This window comes from Ranitomeya imitator, chromosome 5, assembly GCF_032444005.1.
Source record: "Ranitomeya imitator isolate aRanImi1 chromosome 5, aRanImi1.pri, whole genome shotgun sequence".
Taxonomy (NCBI): Eukaryota; Metazoa; Chordata; class Amphibia; order Anura; family Dendrobatidae; genus Ranitomeya; species Ranitomeya imitator.
In genome coordinates, this window is record NC_091286.1 from 11,795,027 (window position 1) to 11,819,681 (window position 24,655).

At 44.8% G+C, this 24,655-nt stretch overlaps 1 protein-coding gene across 1 annotated transcript in view; it reads left to right on the top strand.

The window, feature by feature from the left end:
* DNAH8 (dynein axonemal heavy chain 8) overlaps positions 1 to 24,655 on the top strand; it is a 239,106-nt gene that overhangs the window by 77,039 nt on the left and 137,412 nt on the right. Inside the window, exons 19-27 of the mRNA XM_069726468.1 lie at positions 1,720 to 1,857; positions 1,942 to 2,182; positions 4,467 to 4,666; positions 5,838 to 5,991; positions 6,084 to 6,247; positions 9,611 to 9,713; positions 10,874 to 10,978; positions 13,508 to 13,669; positions 13,868 to 14,092. Coding sequence (XP_069582569.1) covers positions 1,720 to 1,857; positions 1,942 to 2,182; positions 4,467 to 4,666; positions 5,838 to 5,991; positions 6,084 to 6,247; positions 9,611 to 9,713; positions 10,874 to 10,978; positions 13,508 to 13,669; positions 13,868 to 14,092 — 1,492 coding nt within the window. The remainder of the gene's footprint in view (positions 1 to 1,719; positions 1,858 to 1,941; positions 2,183 to 4,466; positions 4,667 to 5,837; positions 5,992 to 6,083; positions 6,248 to 9,610; positions 9,714 to 10,873; positions 10,979 to 13,507; positions 13,670 to 13,867; positions 14,093 to 24,655) is intronic.

The following is a 24,655-nucleotide window of genomic DNA, read 5'->3' on the forward strand; positions in this document are numbered from 1 at the left end:
GGGAGTAATTCTCCAAGGAAGAATGGAGGAAAATACCTCAAACAAAAACTGAAAGACTCTTGTCTGGCTACAAAAAGAGTGTACAAGCTGTAATAGTTTCAAAAGGGGGCGCTACTAGGTACTAACCATGCATTGACTCATTTAGCTTTTTGGCATTTTTAAAACGTAAAAAACAACATTATATATGAATAATTTCATAAAATACAGAGGAAATGTGTCATCTGTAACTGGGACCTGTTCTCTTCAACATATTCATTAATGATCTGATAGAAGGTTTACACAGTAAAATATCGATATTTGCAGATGATACAAAACTATGTAAAGCAGTTAATACAAGAGACGATAGTATTCTGCTACAGATGGATCTGGATAAGTTGGAAACTTGGGCTGAAAGGTGGCAGATGAGGTTTAACAATGATAAATGTAAGGTTATACACATGGGAAGAAGGAATCAATATCACCATTACACACTGAATGGGAAACCACTGGGTAAATCTGACAGGGAGAAGGACTTGGGGATCCTAGTTAATGATAAACTTACCTGGAGCAGCCAGTGCCAGGCAGCAGCTGCCAAGGCAAACAGGATCATGGGGTGCATTAAAAGAGGTCTGGATACACATGATGAGAGCATTATACTGCCTCTGTACAAATCCCTAGTTAGACCGCAAATGGAGTACTGTGTCCAGTTTTGGGCACCGGTGCTCAGGAAGGATATAATGGAACTAGAGAGAGTACAAAGGAGGGCAACAAAATTAATAAAGGGGATGGGAGAACTACAATACCCAGATAGATTAGCGAAATTAGGATTATTTAGTCTAGAAAAAAGACGACTGAGGGGCGATCTAATAACCATGTATAAGTATATAAGGGGACAATACAAATATCTCGCTGAGGATCTGTTTATACCAAGGAAGGTGACGGGCACAAGGGGGCATTCTTTGCGTCTGGAGGAGAGAAGGTTTTTCCACCAACATAGAAGAGGATTCTTTACTGTTAGGGCAGTGAGAATCTGGAATTGCTTGCCTGAGGAGGTGGTGATGGCGAACTCAGTCGAGGGGTTCAAAAGAGGCCTGGATGTCTTCCTGGAGCAGAACAATATTGTATCATACAATTATTAGGTTCTGTAGAAGGACGTAGATCTGGGGATTTATTATGATGGAATATAGGCTGAACTGGATGGACAAATGTCTTTTTTCGGCCTTACTATGTTACTATGTATGTTACTATGTTATGCCTATTAGAGATCATTTCATGTTCAACTTGCTTAACTGTTCACAATAACAGTAATTTTGACCAGGGGTGCACAAACATTTACATGCCACTGTATGGGTGACAAATGATCTGATTATTATCGGAGCTTGCTGCTGAATCAGTATGAGGAAATAATTGCAGATCTCCAGCACCCATAGAATATCATTGGGCCAAGTGCTCTCTGATAAAACCTCATACAGCACCCTGCCGTGTATACGCCAGTGCCCTACATAGCCCACCAGGTCACCTAGTGTCGCACCTTCTCGTGGCAGGGTGTATACCCACAGCCCTGGGTTGAAGGATGCTTATAAATCTGAAATTACATTTTTTTGGTCATTTTGAGCGCACAACAAAAACTGTAAAAAAAACAAAGCCCAAAAATTAACGGTGGAATTGCATTTTTTTTTTTCACTAATTCACTGCACATGGAGGGAAATGAATAAACATGAATCTTATTTTCTTCCACAGGACGGAGCTCGGACGATTACAGAAGCTGTATGGGTTATATGAAGTGGTGATGAAGAGTATTAATGGGTACAATGAGACCGTCTGGTCAGATGTAAACGTGCAGAGCATTACCGCAGAGCTGAAGGATTACCAAAAAAAGTACGAGCCATAAATAATTCTATAAAGAAGTAAATGCCATAGACGAGCGATCGATGTCTGAATGTTTTCTCACTTTCTTTAAAGATGTAATAAACTTACAAAGGACCTAGAGCACTGGCAACTTTTCCTGGATCTTCAGAAAATAATAAATGACTTCATCGAATCTTGTCCATTATTAGAAATGATGACAAATGACGCCATGATGAACTTGCACTGGGACCGTATCGCAGATCTTTTAGGACGCAGACTCGATGTTCAGTCCGATTCGTTTTGCCTGAGTAACATTATGGAAGCCTCAATTCTTCAGCATAAGGATACAATTACAGTGAGTGTCCGTTACCTATTTCATTGTCCTCCTTTATACTGTGATAACACTGGATGTTCTTACATTCTGTACATGCATGTTCCTGGAGACGGATGTCTGTTTGGATTGATACCACAAATACAGAATCCGCCTAATGAAGGATGTCACAAGACTGTGCCAAGTTTAGGATTACCGGAAGCGCCATGGTGCGCTTCTCCTATTAATGAATCAGGGCTATCAGACAAGTGACATGTGAAGGAAACTCACAAAATCCTCTTCCAAATCTGAAAGGCTATGTACACACAATGTCAGAAAATGCTCAAAAGAATGAATACTTGCATATCTATGATATAGCCACTCGTTCACCCATTTCAGGCTTTTTAATGCCTTTTAACCACTTCAGGTTTCTAAAAACGCCAAGAGGTTTAAAAAAGTGACTTGTACATTTTTCTGGCGTTTTCCGGTCAGAAGGTGTTCTGTACTTCAAACTACAGGTCAACTGGGAAAGCTCAAAAGACGTCCGGAAGAGCCGAGGCAAACAACTACAGCACGAGCTGCCTCAGGAGAGGCTCCGCCAGTGTTTTCCTGCAGAGCCTTCACCTAGAAAAGCTCCGAGGCTCTGTCGCCTGAGAAGACATCGTGTGCACATACCCTATAAGAGGATTTGAAGGGGTTTTTCATGAAACATTCCTTGGACATTGCCTAGCTTCAACCTTTTTCCTTCACGATCCGCTAAACCGAAGAGTAAGGCCTTTGTCCCATCAGGCGTTTTTCAAAACCTCTACAGAAAAAAAAAAGTTAAGAAAACGCCGGTTCAATTGTATGGGAAATCCACTTTGCAGTTCCTTTGCCGGGTTCTGTTTTTGAGGTAGTATTTTGGATGTGATCTTCTGCAAATTAATTGTCTAGGAAGGGTGTGTTCACTAGGAGTTTTTTGAGGCTTTCAAAAATGAATGACATAAATCACTTGAGGAAATGCTGCTTTTCAAGAGTTTTTATTTCCCTGAATACTTTTGATTGGACGGTGCCTTGACTGGAGAGGTTTCCTTCAGGATCCGCTTCAGTGTAGTAACATGCGCTTTTTCTTTTATAAGAGGCGTCTTAGAGATCCTATTTGAGAAAAAAAAACATTAACAGCTTAATAGATTTCTAATAGAAATGAATACAAAGTTTTTTAAGCCCTTTTTGCGGGAGGATTTTGGAGCGGATCCACTTAAACATACACTGAAATAACCGAGCCTAAGTTGTTGATTTCTCAAACTCTTTGTGCCACACATCTTGAAATGTCACAAATCTTGTTTCCTGCAGCTCGTAGATGTGCAATAATCTAGCACTTTTACACCAGCTGCAGTAACTTTTTGAAAACTGTTTAGAACTTATCGGAATGGACACGGTAGAGCGCGGCCCAATAAATTCATTATAAATTTAGCCACAAAAGAGGTGTAAATTGAAACAGACCTGTACTGCAGTCAGCGATGAGAGTAACATTTCTGAACCTGGTGCACTTCAGCTGAAAGTGTATAAGTATATAAGGGGACAATACAAATATCTCGCTGAGGATCTGTTTATACCAAGGAAGGTGACGGGCACAAGGGGGCATTCTTTGCGTCTGGAGGAGAGAAGGTTTTTCCACCAACATAGAAGAGGATTCTTTACTGTTAGGGCGGTGAGAATCTGGAATTGCTTGCCTGAGGAGGTGGTGATGGCGAACTCAGTCGAGGGGTTCAAGAGAGGCCTGGATGTCTTCCTGGAGCAGAACAATATTGTATCATACAATTATTAGGTTCTGTAGAAGGACGTAGATCTGGGGATTTATTATGATGGAATATAGGCTGAACTGGATGGACAAATGTCTTTTTTCGGCCTTACTAAGTATGTTACTATGTTCTTATAAGACGCACGCTCCTTCATGAATTTGACGCGTCTTATTCCAGCACACCCTGGATAAAGACTGATATACAATACCCAAATCTCGATCAAGTCCCCCCTCTTTATTACTTTTTTTCTACTTGTTAATACAACGTATTTGACTAAATCTTCTATAATATTCTTTAGTCCAGTAAGTGTAATACAATGGTAGAGTTTAGGGGCCATTGTTAACCCCCTGGGTGACATAGCAACAATTGTCAAAAGAGTGAAGGGTGGGGACCCCCGGGATGTGGTGGTGGGCACAGGGACTAATATGAGTGATGGCAAGCTCTGTACAGCGCTGCGGAATATGTTTCTGTTAAACATAAACTTCTGATTATAATTAGTTCTTTCAGTCACTTTCCGTGGGTTATAATTCTTATCTCTCACACCACAGGATATCTGTACATCAGCTGTGAAGGAGAAGGACATTAAAAGCAAACTTGCGCATATAACAGACGTCTGGAGCAAGCAGTTTTTACACTTTTCAACCTTTAAATGCAGAGGAGAACTCTTAATAAATGGAGTAGAAGCTGCAGAGACCATGCGAGCAATAGAGGACAGTCTGATGGTTCTCGGGTCATTGCTTAACAGCAGGTAATGGAGAATGTATGTCCGCATACACCTCCCATATTTTACTCCCCAGCACACCGTGGCCCCGATGCAGCAAAGCAGTTTTGCCAGAATTCTGGTGTAAATTGCTTTTAAAAGTCACAAACTTTTTGTGCAACTCAGAGTTGCAAAACTGTTGTGACTTTCGGCATTTTCACTACAGTTTCTCAAAGCTCTGCCACAATGGACAAAGCTGTGGCTGACGCCATAACGTATCTGTTGCTTGAGGAGCGATGGCGTTCCTTACACCTGAGTGAGATGTGTGATGAGACGCACGAAACCCGTCAGATGCATCTGATTCACTAGCACTGATGCGCCTCTTAATAAATCAGGAGGGTCTGACTCTAACGCTCTCATCATGACCGGCGTGAAAATCGCTGGCTTCAGGGATTCGGGGTCCATGTGGTTTCTTCTGTGTCTTCTACTGGAAGAGCAAAGGTCCATTAGATAAAAGCCGGCTGACGCCCTGATTTCAGCAGGATCAGCCAACCATTTAATGTTTGTGGGGCCCCCCAGATAGTCGTTGTCATTATGTCAGGAGACGTAAAAATCGCACAGAATTCAATCATCTAATCCTATAACTCCACAGAGAAATAAGCCGCTGCCAGAGCAGAATTATCTGATGGAGAGCACAGGAGCGGGAGATCGGGAGAAATAGCAGTCGGCTGAATGATACTTTGTGGGATACTCTATACAGTATTAAATGCAGACATTCATATATAAGGCCCAAATAAGCAAAAACCTACAGAGATCAATGACTCTCTGGACGTCCGGTTCATCAGCTTGGCCAAGACGAGCGCCGCTCTCAAGCCCGATTGGCGAGTCCCACGAGAAAAGGCCCTGGTCCCCTCCACAGCCCCTATTCTCCCAACCTTATGATGAAGCCTGACTCCTGAGTCCAGACCCGCATAGTGATTACTTAGAGCCATATATTGTCAGGGAGTTCGGACATATATCAGCTTTATGTCTCCCGTTGTCCTGCAGTGATCGGAGAGAAGAGGAGGCAGCATGTTTTCTTCACTCCATTTATTCCTGAGACCTGGAGAAAGTTCCCTTCTCTTCAAATATTTGTCAGAATTTAGGAATCCTTTATATATAATCCTTTTACACGATAGTATTCAATAGCAGCGATCAATACCTGTGTTTTGTGTTCTAGATACAATGAACGTTTTGAAAACCAAATTCACAGCTGGATCCACAAGTTGAGCGCGTCGTTCGACATCCTAGAGGAGTGGTTACTGGTTCAGACCCTCTGGGTCTACCTGGAAGCAGTTTTTGTTTCTGGAGATATAGCCAGTCAGTTGCCACAGGTGAGAGGCCTGTGTGTGAACACGGATGAACTGTAGGAGTATATATAATCTATGGGGATCTATATACAGATAAATGTTTTCTTCACATGCAGGAGGTCAAGCGCTTCCAGAACATAGACAAGACCTGGGTGAAGTTAATGCAGCGAGCGCATGGAAATGCCAATGCCGTTCAGTGCTGCGCCGGGGATGACACCATGGCCAACCTGCTGCCTCATCTGCACAAACAGCTGGAACTCTGCCGGAAGTCCCTCACAGGGTATGGCATCCTCCCAGCAGCACCACGGACGGCTGCTCAGAACAAGAGCTGATTGCTGGAGACACCATTGTGGCAGCCGATTGGTGTCTGATTCTTTCTGTACTTATGGGATAAAACACGCCAGCAATTCGGCAAGAAAGGCTTCTGAGCTGGCTGCTCCTCCTGTACTTCTTACGGCTGCTCCTCCTGTGCTTCTTACGGCTGCTCCTCCTGTGCTTCTTACGGCTGATCCTCCTATACTTCTTACGGCTGCTCCTCCTGTGCTTCTTACGGCTGCTCCTCCTGTGCTTCTTACGGCTGCTCCTCCTGTGCTTCTTACGGCTGCTCCTCCTGTACTTCTTACGGCTGATCCTCCTGTACTTCTTACGGCTGCTCCTCCTGTACTTCTTACGGCTGCTCCTCCTGTGCTTCTTACGGCTGCTCCTCCTGTGCTTCTTACGGCTGCTCCTCCTGTGCTTCTTACGGCTGCTCCTCCTGTGCTTCTTACGGCTGCTCCTCCTGTACTTCTTACGGCTGATCCTCCTGTACTTCTTACGGCTGCTCCTACTGTGCTTCTTACGGCTGCTCCTCCTGTGCTTCTTACGGCTGCTCCTCCTGTGCTTCTTACGGCTGCTCCTCCTGTGCTTCTTACGGCTGCTCCTCCTGTACTTCTTACGGCTGCTCCTCCTGTGCTTCTTACGGCTGCTCCTCCTGTGCTTCTTATGGCTGCTCCTCCTGTACTTCTTACGGCTGCTCCTCCTGTGCTTCTTACGGCTGCTCCTCCTGTGCTTCTTACGGCTGCTCCTCCTGTACTTCTTACGGCTGCTCCTCCTGTACTTCTTACGGCTGCTCCTCTTGTACTTCTTACGGCTGCTCCTCCTGTGCTTCTTACGGCTGCTCCTCCTGTGCTTCTTACGGCTGCTCCTCCTGTACTTCTTATGGCTGCTCCTCCTGTACTTCTTACGGCTGATCCTCCTGTACTTCTTACGGCTGCTCCTACTGTGCTTCTTACGGCTGCTCCTCCTGTGCTTCTTACGGCTGCTCCTCCTGTGCTTCTTACGGCTGCTCCTCCTGTGCTTCTTATGGCTGCTCCTCCTGTACTTCTTACGGCTGCTCCTCCTGTGCTTCTTACGGCTGCTCCTCCTGTGCTTCTTACGGCTGCTCCTCCTGTACTTCTTACGGCTGCTCCTCCTGTACTTCTTACGGCTGCTCCTCCTGTACTTCTTACGGCTGCTCCTCCTGTGCTTCTTACGGCTGCTCCTCCTGTGCTTCTTACGGCTGCTCCTCCTGTACTTCTTATGGCTGCTCCTCCTGTACTTCTTGCGGCTGCTCTATGGCTTCTTACGGCTGCTTTATGGCTTCTTACGGCTGTCTAGGACCTAGCAGGTGTTTCAATAATGCTGCAGGGTAAGAAGCTTCCATAATAGAAGTGTAATAGTTTATTTTTATCATTTAACAAAATACAAAGTGAATGAATGAAAGAGAAATTTAAATCAAATCAATAGATATCCATCATGTAATGCCATCTGTCTGCTCCTACATCCGGACAATGACCCCCAATATCCAGCCAATGCCACTAGTAACGAGGAGTCCTGGGGGTGATGATCCGACTCCACCGAGCCCTGATCTCCCATCATCCCGTCTGTCTGGGATCACAGGAAGAGACAGAAGGATCTGCATGAGCCTCATACACAGAAGATCTGGGGTCCGGTCTCCAAGATGTTTGGTACAACTTCGTGCCGAGACCCTCCATAACCTATATACAAGTGATGAGGAGAAGTGATGGAGGCAACGGGCGGTCAACAGATACTGATGATGGAGGAGACGGGCGGTCACCAGATACTGATGATGGAGGTGACGGGCAGTTACCAGATACTGATGATGGAGGTGACGGGCAGTTACCAGATACTGATGATGGAGGTGACGGGCAGTTACCAGATACTGATGATGGAGGTGACGGGCGGTCACCAGATACTGACGATGGAGGTGACAGGCGGTCACCAGATACTGATGATGGAGGTGAAGGGCGGTCACCAGATACTGATGATGGAGGTGACGGGTGGTCACCAGATACTGATGATGGAGGTGACAGGCGGTCACCAGATACTGATGATGGAGGAGACGGGCGGTCACCAGATACTGATGATGGAGGTGACGGGCGGTCACCAGATACTGATGATGGAGGAGACGGGCGGTCACCAGATACTGATGATGGAGGAGACGGGCGGTCACCAGATACTGATGATGGAGGTGATAGGCGGTCACCAGATACTGATGATGGAGGCGACGGGCTGTCACCAGATACTGATGATGGAAGTGATGGGCGGTCACCAGATACTGATGATGGAGGTGACGGGCGGTCACCAGATACTGATGATGGAGGTGACGGGCGGTCACCAGATACTGATGATGGAGGTGACAGGCGGTCACCAGATACTGATGATGGAGGAGACGGGCAGTCACCAGATACTGATGATGGAGGTGACGGGCGGTCACCAGATACTGATGATGGAGGAGACGGGCAGTCACCAGATACTGATGATGGAGGAGACGGGCAGTCACCAGATACTGATGATGGAGGAGACGGGCAGTCACCAGATACTGATGATTAAGGAGATGGGCGGGCACCAGATACTGATGATGGAGGAGACGGGCGGTCACCAGATACTGATGATGGAGGTGACGGGCGGTCACCAGATACTGATGATGGAGGAGACGGGCAGTCACCAGATACTGATGATGGAGGAGACGGGCAGTCACCAGATACTGATGATGGAGGAGACGGGCAGTCACCAGATACTGATGATGGAGGAGACGGGCGGTCACCAGATACTGATGATGGAGGTGACGGACGGTCACCAGATACTGATGATGGGGAGACGGGCGGTCACCAGATACTGATGATGGAGGTGACTGGCGGTCACCAGATACTGATGGGATTTCCATTTCTCCTTTGTTAATTCACTTTCATTTTGGTAATGGATACAAATTTTTTTCTATTTTGTAAAACATTCTGCCCTTGCAGCATTTCTTCCACCACTGAATGACATTTTTGCACTGTACGGTCTCATCATGATTGTAAACAGATGATGCTGATAGGAAATAAATGCAGGTGCATGAGAGCACATTGGATCAGCTACTATTTATGATTTATCAATACCTCTGCCGAAAGCCAACACTCTCCCCCCGTCCCATACATGTGTACAGTGCATTTTGTCGCCCAGACTGTCCATTGTTTTTTGCAGACTATTGCACTTTCCTTTTAAGCTGAGAAAGAGAAAAGCTGACACAAAACTCCACGGCGGAAGGCGTCCTATATTCAATTATTAAGATAAGCAGCAGCATTGACAGAAGGCAGCTGAATGTTTTCTGTTTGTCTTTCAGGTATTTGGAGGGAAAAAGACTGATTTTTCCAAGACTTTTCTTCGTGTCTGATCCTACACTTTTGGAGATTCTGGGACAAGCAAGTGATTCGCACACAATCCAAGTATAATGTTCTGTCATAGCTTATATTATTATGTATACTGTATAAGATTCTACAGCCAAGATATTTCTGCAAAAAACAAAGGAGAGATTCTTCATAGAGCAGCAGTTCTTTCTGGTACTCGCTGTGCAGAGCCAAACGAGTTAAATAAGATTTTACAAGTCCTAAAGACGGCCGTTCGGTCAGGTGACACTTGTGTAGACACCTGAAATAGGTGATCTAGGCCAGTGGGGTAATTCCACTCCCTACTGAAACCCCTGGCTTACTGCGGGGGGTTGCCAGTTATTGCTTGGATTTTTCCTGAATCACTTTACTCCTCCTCCTGCTCTGATCCTGATTCTGATCCAACTTGTTTATTCTTAAAGGGGTATTCCTATCTCTAAGATCCTAATTCAATATGTGGTAGGTGCAATATTAATAAATTCTTCTATTTAGAAATGTATAGTTCTTCTGATTAGCTATGCCACTTTCCCCATGTGCACGACCACTGGCAACTAACTATCGCTTTGAGTGCTTATAACCATGCATACGTAAGCTACTGCAATGCCCTGAAGATGGGGTAACCGGCATAGACAATCACAAGAACTATACTACATTTCTAATTGGAGGTATTTGCAAATACTATTATTACACCTACTACACATTGGGATAGGATCTTGGAGATGGGAATACGCCTTTAAGCCCCTCCTGACTCTGATCCTGACTGGCCTAGCTTCTCTCTATCTAACCACCTGTTGCACCTAGTATCCGACTCCAGCTGTTATCCTGACTGCGGATTTGTCCCTAGTTCCTCTACTCTTGCCTCAGGTTCGCTTTTTTTTGGAAGCAGCCACTCCGTGGTCGTAACCTAGGGCATCCCATTGTAAATCCAGGGTGAAGGCCAGGGTTCACCTGGGGTCTGCTAGATGGCGTGACCGCTTAAGACAGACATATCAGTGAAGAAATAAGTAAATGAAATAATTAGAATCTGACTGTTACAACAATAATGATCTGTTACATAAAGTGCAATGTCAATGACATTCCAAATGGTCTGGCTTCACAGCAAATATGGCTCGTCTCAATCAGATGTGCAATTCCTCACATTCTTCAAAAAGAAAGTGGAATCTGTGTTATTACAGGATCCAGGGCGTTTAGATGGTGATACTCATATAAATTTATTTCAGCCTCATCTATCTGCAATTTCTGCTAATATTAATGAGGTAGAGTTCTCTAATGCACACTATGACCAGATCTTATCTGTAGTGTCAAGAGAAGGAGAAGTAATCAAGGTAAGAATTTACTGCACTCATTTTTATAATATTATGTTATTATATTATAAAGAAGAATCAATATCTTAAAATATCTGTCCGCCTCTAAACATTGTCATAGTTTACATATGGAAATGTAGAATCATTACACTGTACTGATCCTGAGTTACCTCCTGTATTATACCCCAGAACTGCACTCAATATTCTGCTGGTGCAGTCACTGTGTACATACATTACATTACTGATCCTGAGTTACATCCTGAATTATACTTTAGAGCTGCACTCACTATTCTGCTGGTGCAGTCACTGTGTACATACATTATATTACTGATCCTGAGTTACATCCTGTATTATACCCCAGAACTGCACTCACTATTCTGCTGGTGCAGTCACTGTGTACATACAGTACATTACTGATCCTGAGTTACATCCTGTATTATACTCCAGAGCTGCTCTCACTATTCTGCTGGTGCAGTCACTGTGTACATACATTACTGATCCTGAGTTACATCCTGTATTATACCCCAGAGCTGCACTCACTATTCTGCTGGTGCAGTCACTGTGCACATACATTACATTACTGATCCTGAGTTACCTCCTGTATTATACTCCAGAGCTGCACTCACTATTCTGCTGGTGCAGTCACTGTGTACATACATTACTGATCCTGAGTTACATCCTGTATTATACCCCAGAGCTGCACTCACTATTCTGCTGGTGCAGTCACTGTGTACATACATTACATTACTGATCCTGAGTTACATCCTGTATTATATTCCAGAGCTGCTCTCACTATTCTGCTGGTGCAGTAACTGTGTGCATACATTACATTACTGATCCTGAGTTACCTCCTGTATTATACTCCAGAGCTGCTCTCACTATTATGCTGGTGCAGTCACTGTGTACATACATTACATTACTGATCCTGAGTTACCTCCTGTATTATACCCCAGAGCTGCACTCACTATTCTGCTGGTGCAGTCACTGTGTACATACATTACTGATCCTGAGTTACATCCTGTATTATACCCCAGAGCTGCACTCACTATTCTGCTGGTGCAGTCACTGTGTACATACATTACATTACATTTCTGATCCTGAGTTACATCCTGTATTATACTCCAGAGCTGCACTCACTATTCTGCTGGTGCAGTCACTGTGTACATACATTACATTACTGATCCTGAGTTACATCCTGTATTATACCCCAGAGCTGCACTCACTATTCTGCTGGTGCAGTCACTGTGTACATACATTACATTACTGATCCTGAGTTACATCCTGTATTATACTCCAGATCTGCACTCACTATTCTGCTCGTGCAGTCACTGTGTACATACATTACATTACTGATCCTGAGTTACATCCTGTATTATACTCCAGAGCTGCACTCACTATTCTGCTGGTGCAGTCACTGTGTACATACATTACATTACATTTCTGATCCTGAGTTACATCCTGTATTATACTCCAGAGCTGCACTCACTATTCTGCTGGTGCAGTCACTGTGTACATACATTACATTACTGATCCTGAGTTACATCCTGTATTATACCCCAGAGCTGCACTCACTATTCTGCTGGTGCAGTCACTGTGTACATACATTACATTACTGATCCTGAGTTACATCCTGTATTATACTCCAGATCTGCACTCACTATTCTGCTAGTGCAGTCACTGTGTACATACATTACATTACTGATCCTGAGTTACATCCTGTATTATACTCCAGAGCTGCACTCACTATTCTGCTGGTGCAATCACTGTGTACATACATTACTGATCCTGAGTTACATCCTGTATTATACTCCAGAGCTGCACTCACTATTCTGCTGGTTAGGTCACTGTGTACATACATTACATTACTGATCCTGAGTTACATCCTGTATTATACTTCAGAGCTGCACTCACTATTCTGCTGGTGCAGTCACTGTGTGCATACATTATATTACTGATCCTGAGTTACATCCTGTATTATACCCCAGAGCTGCACTCACTATTCTGCTGGTGCAGTCACTGTGTACATACATTACATTACTGATCCTGAGTTACATCCTGTATTATACCCCAGAGCTGCACTCACTATTCTGCTGGTGCAGTCACTGTGTACATACATTACATTACTGATCCTGAGTTACCTCCTGTATTATACTCCAGAGCTGCACTCACTATTCTGCTGGTGCAGTCACTGGGTACATACATTACATTACTGATCCTGAGTTACATCCTGTATTATACTCCAGAGCTGCACTCACTATTCTGCTGGTTAGGTCACTGTGTACATACATTACATTACTGATCCTGAGTTACATCCTGTATTATACCCCAGAGCTGCACTCACTATTCTGCTGGTGCAGTCACTGTGTACATACATTACATTACTGATCCTGAGTTACATCCTGTATTATGCTCCAGAGCTGCACTCACATCCTGTATTATGCTCCAGTGCTGCACTCACTATTCTGCTGCTGATCCTGGATTACATCTGCACACTTTAGCCGCCATCCTCTATAATATTGTTCGCCGTATACACATCTATCTGATTTTCAGTTGGATCGTCCGGTTCGGGCACAGGGTCCAGTCGAGTGTTGGTTGGGGGACCTTCTTCTCGTGCAGCAGAGTTCATTAAATAGAGTCATCCGATCAATATGTCAGCAGATGAATGACTATGGATTTCAACTTCTCAGCTCTTTTCAAAACCTTCCAGTGCAGGTACGTGTGTGTTGCCATCCTTTATCTTACAGAATTGTCTGCTGACCCCCAATATACAGCGTCTGTCCTGGTGCTCCATGTGGGGCGCCTATCGCACCTTGTAGTGATGATTAGTAATGCACAATCCCTCTAGCTGGTGCAGTGTATCTTATCCCTGCTCCTCCCATGCTCATAGAGGTCACAATGTCTTTATTACAGGTCTGCATTGTAAGCCTTCAGATATCATGGACACACGACACAGAAGAGGCTTTGTGCGCCGGTGCCGAAGACAAGAAAATCATGCAGAGCACCAACAAGAAGTTTCTAGAAATCGGGAATGAATTAATACATCAGACAGTCCAGAACATGAGCAAGTATCAAAGGATGAAGATCGAAAGTCTGATCACAACGCACATACACCAGAGAGACGTCTTCAATGGCCTGGTAATGTGATGTAGTGATGTGGTATGAGAAAAGTAGATGGTTCCAGCCCCTTAAATTGAATTCTTCTTTTTTCGATCATATTAAAATACACATGGTGTGCATGTTCTCCCCAGACAATTGCCAAAACACGGACAGAGGCAACGCATTTCGATAAGAATGATCTTTGTCAGAGCCAATGATGTGATGTGGTATGTAGTGTCAGCATGTCATGTGTATACAGGGCCGTATAGTGTCAGCATGTCAGGTGTATACAAGGCCGTATAATAATGTGGGATATAGTGTCAGTATGTCAGGTGTATACAGGGCCGTATAGTCATGGCCAAAAGTATTGACACCCCTGCAATTCTGTCAGATAATACTCAGTTTCTTCCTGAAAATGATTGCAAACACAAATTCTTTGTTATTATTATCTTCATTTAATTTGTCTTAAATGAAAAAACACATAAAGAATTGTCCTAAAACCAAATTGGATATAATTCCACACCAAACATAAAAAAGGGGGTGGACAAAAGTATTGGACCTGTTCGAAAAATCATGTGATGCTTCTCTAATTTGTGTAATTAACAGCACCTGTAACTTACCTGTAGCACATAACAGGTGTTGGCAATAACTAAATCACACTTGCAGCCAGTTGACATGGATTAAAGTTGACTCAACCTCTGTCCTGTGTCCTTGTGTGTACCACATTGAGCATGGAGAAAAGAAGGAAGACCAAAGAACTGTCTGAGGACTTGAGAAACCAAATTGTGAGGAAGCATGAGCAATCTCAAGGCTACAAGTCCATCTCCAAAGACCTGAATGTTCCTGTGTCTATCGTGCGCAGTGTCATCAAGAAGTGTAAAGCCCATGGCACTGTGGCTAACCTCCCTAGATGTGGACGGAAAAGAAAAATTGACAAGAGATTTCAACACAAGATTGTGCGGATGTTGGAGAAAGAACCTCGACTAACATCCAAACAAGTTCAAGCTGCCCTGCAGTCCGAGGGTACAACAGTGTCAACCCGTACTATCCGTCGGCGTCTGAATGAAAAGGGACTGTATGGTAGGAGACCCAGGAAGACCCCACTTCTTACCCCAAGACATAAAATAGCCAGGCTGGAGTTTGCCAAAACTTACCTGGAAAAGCCTAAAACGTTTTGGAAGAATGTTCTCTGGTCAGATGAGACAAAAGTAGAGTTTTTTGGGCAAAGGCATCAACATGTGGCTGTGGCTTGTTCTGGAAGCGTCACACAGATAGGCCGTTGTTTGAATTTTTTGCATCAACATAGAGTTTACAGGAGAATAAAAGAGGCATTCAAAGAAAAGAACACAGTCCCTACAGTCAAACATGGCGGAGGTTCCCTGATGTTTTGGGGTTGCTTTGCTGCCTCTGGCACTGGGCTGCTTGCCCGTGTGCATGGCATTATGAAGACTACCAACAAATTTTGCAGCATAATGTAGGGCCCAGTGTGAGAAAGCTGGGTCTCCCTCAGAGGTCATGGGTCTTCCAGCAGGACAATGACCCAAAACACTGTTATGATCCGGTGACCTTGGAGCCGCATGGAACTTTCTCTGGAGTTGGTGGAAACTGTACTGACCGCAAATCCTGAACTTAACACCGCAACTAGAAGTAGCCGTGGGGTGTGCCTAACAAATCCTAGACACCTCGACACAGCCGGAGGACTAAATACCCCTATAGATGGAAGTAGGAATTCTACCTTGCCTCAGAGCAGAACCCCAAAGGATAGGCAGCCCCCACAAATATTGACTGTGAGTAGTAGAGGAAAGACACATGCAGGCAGGAAACGGGATTTAGCAAAAGAGGCCACTCTAGCTAAAATAGGAAAGGATAGGACAGAATACTAAGTGGTCAGTATTAAAACCCTTCCAAAAATATCCACAGCAGAAAATACAAAAAATTCCACCATCTAACTAAAGATGTGGAGCGTATATCTGCAACTCCAGAGAATCCAACAAGACTGAGAAAACACTGATACAATCTAAGCTGGACAAGAGAAAACAAATGAATAGCACAGAATTATTAAGCACACAGCATGTGTGCCACAGAAACAAAAACCAGACACTTATCTTTGCTGAATTGGCAGCAAGGTAGGAGGAACCAGACAAAGATCCAAAACCTCCCAGAACCATGGACAACTGGCAAGGACTAATGAATCCTGCACACCTAAATACCCCAGTCAGAACTGCAATCAGCAGATACACCTGGCCAGGACTGCAACTCAGGGACAACTGCATTACCACCTACAACCACTGGAGGGAACCCAAAAGCAGAATTCACAACAGTTCCCCCCTCCTTGAGGAGGGGTCACCGAACCCTCACCAGGGCCCCCTGGACGATCAGGACGAGCCAGATAAAAGGCACGGACCAAATCAGCAGCATGGACATCAGAGGCAAAAACCCAAGAATTATCCTCCTGGCCATAACCCTTCTATTTAACAAGGTACTGAAGCCCCCACTTTCCACACTTATAGAAACATACAGGCCATTAACACCCAGAAACTTATGAAGAACTTGCAGTCCTCATTGGCCCCAATCTTCTCCATCTCATGTCCTGATTCTGCTCTGAAGCATTACAATGAAACCCTGCAAAGTGCTCTGGATGAAGCTGCTCCTCCTATACATAAAACAACTCGGCACAGACGGCAACAACCGTGGCACACACTGCAAACACGTTTCCTGCAGCGGTGCTCCAGGTGCGCAGAACGTCTGTGGAGAAAATCTAATCTACCCGAAGATTTCATCCATTATAAGTTCATGCTAAAGACATACAATTCTGCCCTTCACCTCTCCAAACAAACCTACTTCAACACCCTCATCACCTCACTGTCCAATAACCCTAAACGTCTCTTTGACACGTTCCAGTCCCTACTCAACCCAAGAGAGCAGGCCCCAACCACGGATCTCCGTGCTGACGATCTGGCCAATTACTTCAAAGAAAAAATTGACCACATTCGACAGGAAATCATCTCCCAATCTCTTCATACCATACACTGTCCTCCCTCCCCCACTGCATCTAGTTCATTTTCTGACTTTGAAGCAGTTACAGAAGAAGAAGTAAGCAGGCTCCTTGCATCTTCTCGCCCGACCACTTGCACCAGTGACCCCATTCCGTCACATCTCCTCCAGTCCCTTTCCCCAGCTGTCACCTCTCGCCTAACAAAAATATTCAACCTTTCCCTCACTTCCGGTATTTTTCTCTCCTCATTTAAGCATGCCATCATACATCCATTACTTAAAAAACCATCCCTCGATCAAAACTGTGCCGCTAATTATAGACCTGTCTCTAATCTTCCCTTCATCTCTAAACTCCTCGAACGCCTGGTCCACTCCCGTCTTACCCGCTATCTCTCAGATAACTCTCTTCTCGACCCTCTTCAATCTGGCTTCCGCTCTTTACACTCTACTGAAACTGCCCTCACTAAAGTCTCTAATGACCTACTAACAGCTAAATCTAATGGTCACTACTCCATGCTAATTCTCTTGGATCTCTCTGCAGCATTCGATACTGTGGATCATCAGCTCCTCCTCACTATGCTCCGCTCCATCGGCCTCAAGGACACCGTTCTCTCCTGGTTCTCCTCCTATTTCTCTGACCGATCCTTCACTGTATGTTTTGCTGGTTCCTCCTCCTCTCACCTTCCCCTTACTGTTGGGGTTCCTCAAGGATCAGTCCTAGGCCCCCTCCTCTTCTCGTTGTATACTGCCCCTATTGGACAAACAATCAGTAGATTTGGTTTCCAGTACCATCTCTATGCTGACGACACCCAATTATACACCTCTTCTCCTGTTGTCACGCCGACCTTTTTAGAAAACACCAGTGATTGTCTTACCGCTGTCTCTAACATCATGTCCTCCCTCTATCTGAAACTAAACCTGTCAAAAACTGAACTCCTCGTGTTCTCTCCCTCTACTAACCTACCGTTCCCTGACATTGCCATCTCCGTGTGCGGTTCCACCATTACTCCAAAGCAACATGCCCGCTGCCTTGGGGTCATCCTTGATTCTGACCTTTCATTCATCCCCCACATCCGATCACTGGCTCGCTCTTCTTACCTGCATCTCAAAAACATTTCTAGAATTCGCCCTTTTCTTACTTTCGACTCTGCAAAAACTCTTACTGTTTCACTTATTCATTCTCGTCTGGACTATTGTAACTCTCTACTAATCGGCCTCCCTCTTACCAAACTTTCCCCGCTCCAATCTGTCCTGAATGCTGCTGCCAGGATCATATTCCTCACCAACCGTTACACTGATGCCTCTACGCTGTGTCAGTCATTACACTGGCTACCCATCCACTCCAGAATCCAGTACAAAACTACTACCCTCATCCACAAAGCACTCCATGGCTCAGCACCACCCTACATCTCCTCTCTGGTCTCAGTCTACCACCCTACCCGTGCCCTCCGCTCCGCTAATGACCTCAGGTTAGCATCCTCAATAATCAGAACCTCTCACTCCCATCTCCAAGACTTTACACTTGCTGCGCCGATTCTTTGGAATGCACTACCTAGGTTAATACGATTAATCCCCAATCCCCACAGTTTTAAGCGTACCCTAAAAACTCATTTGTTCAGACTGGCTTACCGCCTCAATGCATTAACCTAACGATCCCTGTGTGGCCTATTTAAAAAAAAAAAAAAACACAATCAGGTTCCTCGCATCATGTTCTCATTCACTTTATGCAGTTAATAGCCCCCTGTGTCTGTACTGCTACATACTTAGGCAATTAACTGGTTCATGCAGCTTTACATGAACACCCGAGCCTTACACTATGGCCGGTCCGAATAACTAAAGCAATTGTTACCATCCACCTCTCGTGTCTCCCCTTTTCCTCATAGTTTGTAAGCTTGCGAGCAGGGCCCTCATTCCTCCTGGTATCTGTTTTGAACTGTATTTCTGTTATGCTGTAATGTCTATTGTCTGTACAAGTCCCCTCCATAATTTGTAAAGCGCTGCGGAATATGTTGGCGCTATATAAATAAAAATTAATATTATTATTATTATAAGCCTCCGCCTCGAAAAACGAGAATCCAAAATCTTCTCAACCACATACTCCAACTCTCCATCAATCAACACAGTGGCCGGAGGATCAACAGAGGGAACAACGGGCACCACATATTTCCGCAATACAGATCTATGGAAGACGTTATGGATAGCAAAAGAGGCCGGAAGCGCCAATCGAAAAGACACCGGATTAATAATCTCAGAAATCCTATAAGGACCAATAAACCGAGGCTTAAACTTAGGGGAAGAAACCTTCATAGGAACATGACGGGAAGACAACCAGACCAGATCCCCAACCCGAAGCCGGGAACCAACACACCGACGACTGTTAGCAAAACGTTGAGCCTCCTCCTGAGACAACACCAAATTGTCCACCACATGAGCCCAAATCTGCTGCAACCTGTCAACCACAGAATCCACACCAGGACAGTCAGAAGGCTCAACCTGCCCAGAAGAAAAACGAGGATGAAAACCAAAATTACAAAAGAAAGGCGAAACCAAAGTAGCCGAACTAGCCCGATCATTAAGGGCAAACTCGGCCAATGGCAAGAAGGCCACCCAATCATCCTGATCAGCAGACACAAAGCATCTCAAATAAGTCTCCAAAGTCTGATTAGTTCGCTCGGTCTGGCCATTTGTCTGAGGATGAAATGCAGAAGAAAAAGACAAATCAATGCCCAGCCTAGCACAAAAGGCCCGCCAAAACCTAGAAACAAACTGTGGACCTCTGTCGGACACAATATTCTCCGGAATACCATGCAAACGAACCACATGCTGAAAAAACAACGGAACCAAATCTGAAGAGGAGAACCGGTCACAAACAACCCAGATAACAGACATCTTCTGGGAAACTGAAAGATCAGAAATAAAATCCATAGAAATATGCGTCCAGGGCCTCTCAGGGACTGGCAATGGCAAAAGCAACCCACTAGCACGGGAACAACAAGGCTTGGCCCGCGCACAAGTCCCAAAGGACTGCACAAAAGAACGCACATCACGTGACAAAGAAGGCCACCAGAAGGACCTACCAACCAAATCTCTGGTACCAAAAATACCAGGATGACCAGCCAACACGGAACAGTGAACCTCAGAAATCACTCTACTAGTCCATCTGTCAGGAACAGTTTCCCCACTGGACAGCGGTCAGGTCTGTCAGCCTGAAATTCCTCAAGAACCCATCGTAAATCAGGGGAAATGGCAGAAAGGACCACCCCTTCTTTCAGAATGCCGACCGGTTCAAGGACCTCAGGAGAATCAGGCAAAAAACTCCTAGAGAGGGCATCAGCCTTAATATTCTTACAGCCCGGAAGATTCGAAACCACGAAATCGAAACGGGAAAAAAACAAGGACCATCGAGCCTGTCTAGGATTCAGCCGTTTGGCAGACTCGAGGTAAATCAGATTCTTATGATCGGTAAAGACCACAATACAGTGCTTAGCTCCCTCAAGCCAATGTTGCCACTCCTCAAACGCCCACTTCATAGCCAACAACTCCCGATTGCCGACATCATAATTGCGTTCAGCAGGCGAAAACTTACAGGAAAAGAAGGCACACAGTTTTATCAAGGAACCAACAGAATCCCTCTGAGACAAAACGGCCCCTGCCCCAATCTCAGAAGCGTCAATCTCAACCTGAAACGGAAGAGAAACATCCGGTTGGCGCAACACCGGAGCAGAAGTAAATCGGCGTTTAGGCTCGTGAAAGGCAGAGACAGCCGCAGAGGACCAATTCGCCACATCAGCGCCTTTCTTCGTCAAATCGGTCAAGGGTTTAACCACACTAGAGAAGTTAGCAATGAAACGGCGATAAAAATTTGCAAAACCCAAAAATTTCTGAAGGCGCTTCACGGATGTGGGTTGAATCCAATCATGAATGGCCTGAACCTTAACCGGATCCATCTCCATAGATCAGGGAGAAAACATGAAGCCCAAAAAAGAAACCTTCTGCACCCCAAAGAGACACTTAGATCCCTTCACAAACAAAGCATTGTCATGAAGGATCTGAAATACCATCCTGACCTGTTGCACATGAGACTCCCAATCATCGGAAAAAATCAAAATATCGTCCAAATATACAATCAAGAATTTATCAAGATAAGTCCGGAAGATATCATGCATGAAGGACTGAAAAACAGATGGAGCATTAGTGAGCCCGAATGGCATAACACGATATTCAAAATGACCTTCGGGCGTATTAAACGCAGTTTTCCATTCATCACCCTGCTTAATACGAACAAGATTATATGCCCCCCGAAGGTCAATCTTAGTAAACGGTATGCAGTAAAAGAGAAGAAACTAATGCGGCACTCACCCCGAATTTGCTGTGAAGATTGTGATCTTTAATGGAGAAAGATGAAAATTACATCCATCAGGACATCAGGTACATATGAGGGTGCGGTATAGGAGCACGGACGACGGCCGTTTCGCACACACAGGTGCTTCTACGGGTCCAGGTACATTCATGCAGAGCACCATTACCCTTTACGATTGTGACGCCTGAATACACAGCTGTCCATTAACAGTCCTGCATGCTTGGAAACATTCTGCTCTAGTGCCGTTCTGCTCCCTATACTATTATCAATCTTAGTAAACCAACTAGCCCCCTTAATCCTAGCAAACAAATCAGAAAGCAAAGGTAAAGGGTATTGAAACTTGACCGTGATCTTATTCAAGAGGCGATAATCAATACAGGGTCTCAAGGAGCCATCCTTCTTAGCAACAAAAAAGAACCCCGCTCGCAACGGTGAAGAAAATGGCTGGATATGCCCTTTCGCCAAAGACTCCTTAATATAATTCCGCATGGCGGTATGTTCAGGCACAGACAGGTTGAAAAGTCGGCCCTTAGGAAACTTACAGCCTGGAATCAAGTCAATAGCACAATCACAGTCCCTGTGCGGTGGAAGGGAACTGGACTTGGGCTCATCGAATACATCCTGAAAATCAGACAAAAACTTAGGAATTTCAGAAGAGGAAGAAGAGGAGATTGACATCAAAGGAAAATCATTATGAATCCCCTGACAACCCCAACTAGTCACAGACATAGACTTTCAGTCCAACACAGGATTATGTACCTGCAACCACGGAAAACCCAGCACGATAGCATCATGCAAATTATCCAACACCAGAAATCGACAATCTTCCTGATGGGCTGGCGCCATGCGCATGGTCACCTGTGTCCAAAACTGGGGCTTTTTTTTAGCCAAGGGTGTAGCATCAATGCCCCTTAAAGGAATAGGGTTCTGCAAAGGCTGCAAGGGAAAACCACAACGCCTGGCAAACTCAAAGTCCATTAAGTTCAAAGCGGCGCCTGAATCCACAAACGCCATGACAGAAAATGATGGCAATGAGCAGATCAAGAACACAGATAACAGAAATTTAGGTTGTACAGTTCTGATGGTAAATGAACTGGCGATCCTCTTTGTCCGCTTAAGGCAGACAGAAATGACATGAGAAGCGTCGCCACAATAATAACACAACCTATTCTGACGTCTGAATCCTTGTCGTTCCGTTCTAGACAGAATCCTATCACACTGCATTGGCTCAGGAATTTGCTCTGAGGACAACGCCACAGCGCGCACAGTTCTGCGCTCCCGCAAGCGCCGGTCAATCTGAATGGCCAGAGACATAGAATCACTCAGACCGAAAGGCGTGGGAAACCCCACCATAACATCTTTAACGGATTCAGAAAGACCCTTTCTGAAAATTGCCGCCAAAGCATCATCATTCCATTTAGTCAACACAGACCATTTTCTAAATTTCTGACAATACAATTCTGCCGCCTCTAGACCCTGAGACAGAGCCAACAAGGTCTTATCCGCTTGATCCACAGAATTAGGATCATCATATAATAATCCTAAAGCCTGAAAAAAGGAGTCTACATTAAGCAAAGCCGGATTCCCAGATTCCAGGGAAAATGCCCAATCCTGTGGATCGCCACGCAGCAGGGAGATGACGATTTTAACCTGCTGAATGGAATCACCGGAGGATCGAGGTCTCAGAGCAAAAAACAATTTACAGTTGTTTTTAAAACTCAAAAATTTGGACCTGTCACCAAAAAACAAATCAGGAGTAGGAATCTTCGGCTCTAAAACAGGAGTCTGAACAATATAATCAGAAATACCCTGTACCCTAGCAGCAAGCTGGTCTACACGAGAAGCTAATTCCTGAACATCCATGCTAGCACAAGACTCCTCAGCCACCCAGAGAAAAAGAGGAAAGAGAAGACAAAGCAGACTGCAGAAAAAAAAAATGGCTCAACACCTTTCTTCCCTTCTTCTGAGATGCATTTAACTCATTATCGGCCAGTTGTACTGTTATGATCCGGTGACCTTGGAGCCGCATGGAACTTTCTCTGGAGTTGGTGGAAACTGTACTGACCGCAAATCCTGAACTTAACACTCCAACTAGAAGTAGCCGTGGGGTGTGCCTAACAAATCCTAGACACCTCGACACAGCCGGAGGACTAATTACCCCTATAGATGGAAGTAGGAATTCTACCTTGCCTCAGAGCAGAACCCCAAAGGATAGGCAGCCCCCCACAAATATTGACTGTGAGTAGTAGAGGAAAGACACACGCAGGCAGGAAACAGGATTTAGCAAAAGAGGCCACTCTAGCTAAAATAGGAAAGGATAGGACAGAATACTAAGCGGTCAGTATTAAAACCCTTCCAAAAATATCCACAGCAGAAAATACAAAAAATTCCTCCATCTAACTAAAGATGTGGAGCGTATATCTGCAACTCCAGAGAATCCAACAAGACTGAGAAAACACTGACACAATCTAAGCTGGACAAGAGAAAACAAATGAATAGCACAGAATTATTAAGCACACAGCATGTGTGCCACAGAAACAAAAACTAGACACTTATCTTTGCTGAATTGGCAGCAAGGCAGGAGGAACCAGACAAAGATCCAAAACCTCCCAGAACCATGGACAACTGGCAAGGACTAATGAATCCTGCACACCTAAATACCCCAGTCAGAACTGCAATCAGCAGATACACCTGACCAGGACTGCAACTCAGGGACAACTGCATTACCACCTACAACCACTGGAGGGAACCCAAAAGCAGAATTCACAACAAAACACACTTCAAAAAGCACTAGAAAATGGTTTGAGAGAAAGCACCGGAGACTTCTAAGGTGGCCAGCAATGAGTCCAGACCCGAATCCCATAGAACACCTGTGGAGAGATCTAAAAATGGCAGTTTGGAGAAGGCGCCCTTCAAATATCAGGGACCTGGAGCAGTTTGCCAAAGAAGAATGGTCTAAAATTTCAGCAGAGCATTGTAAGAAACTCATTGATGGTTACCGGAAGCGGTTGGTCGCAGTTATTTTGGCTAAAGGTTGTGCATCCAAATATTAGGCTGAGGGTGCCAATACTTTTGTCTGGCCCATTTTTGGAGTTTTGTGTGAAATGATCAATGTTTTGCTTTTTGCTTCATTCTCTTTTGAGTTTTTTCATTTAAGACAAATTAAATGAAGATAATAATACCAAAGAATGTGTGTTTGCAATCATTTTCAGGAAGAAACTGAGTATTATCTGACAGAATTGCAGGGG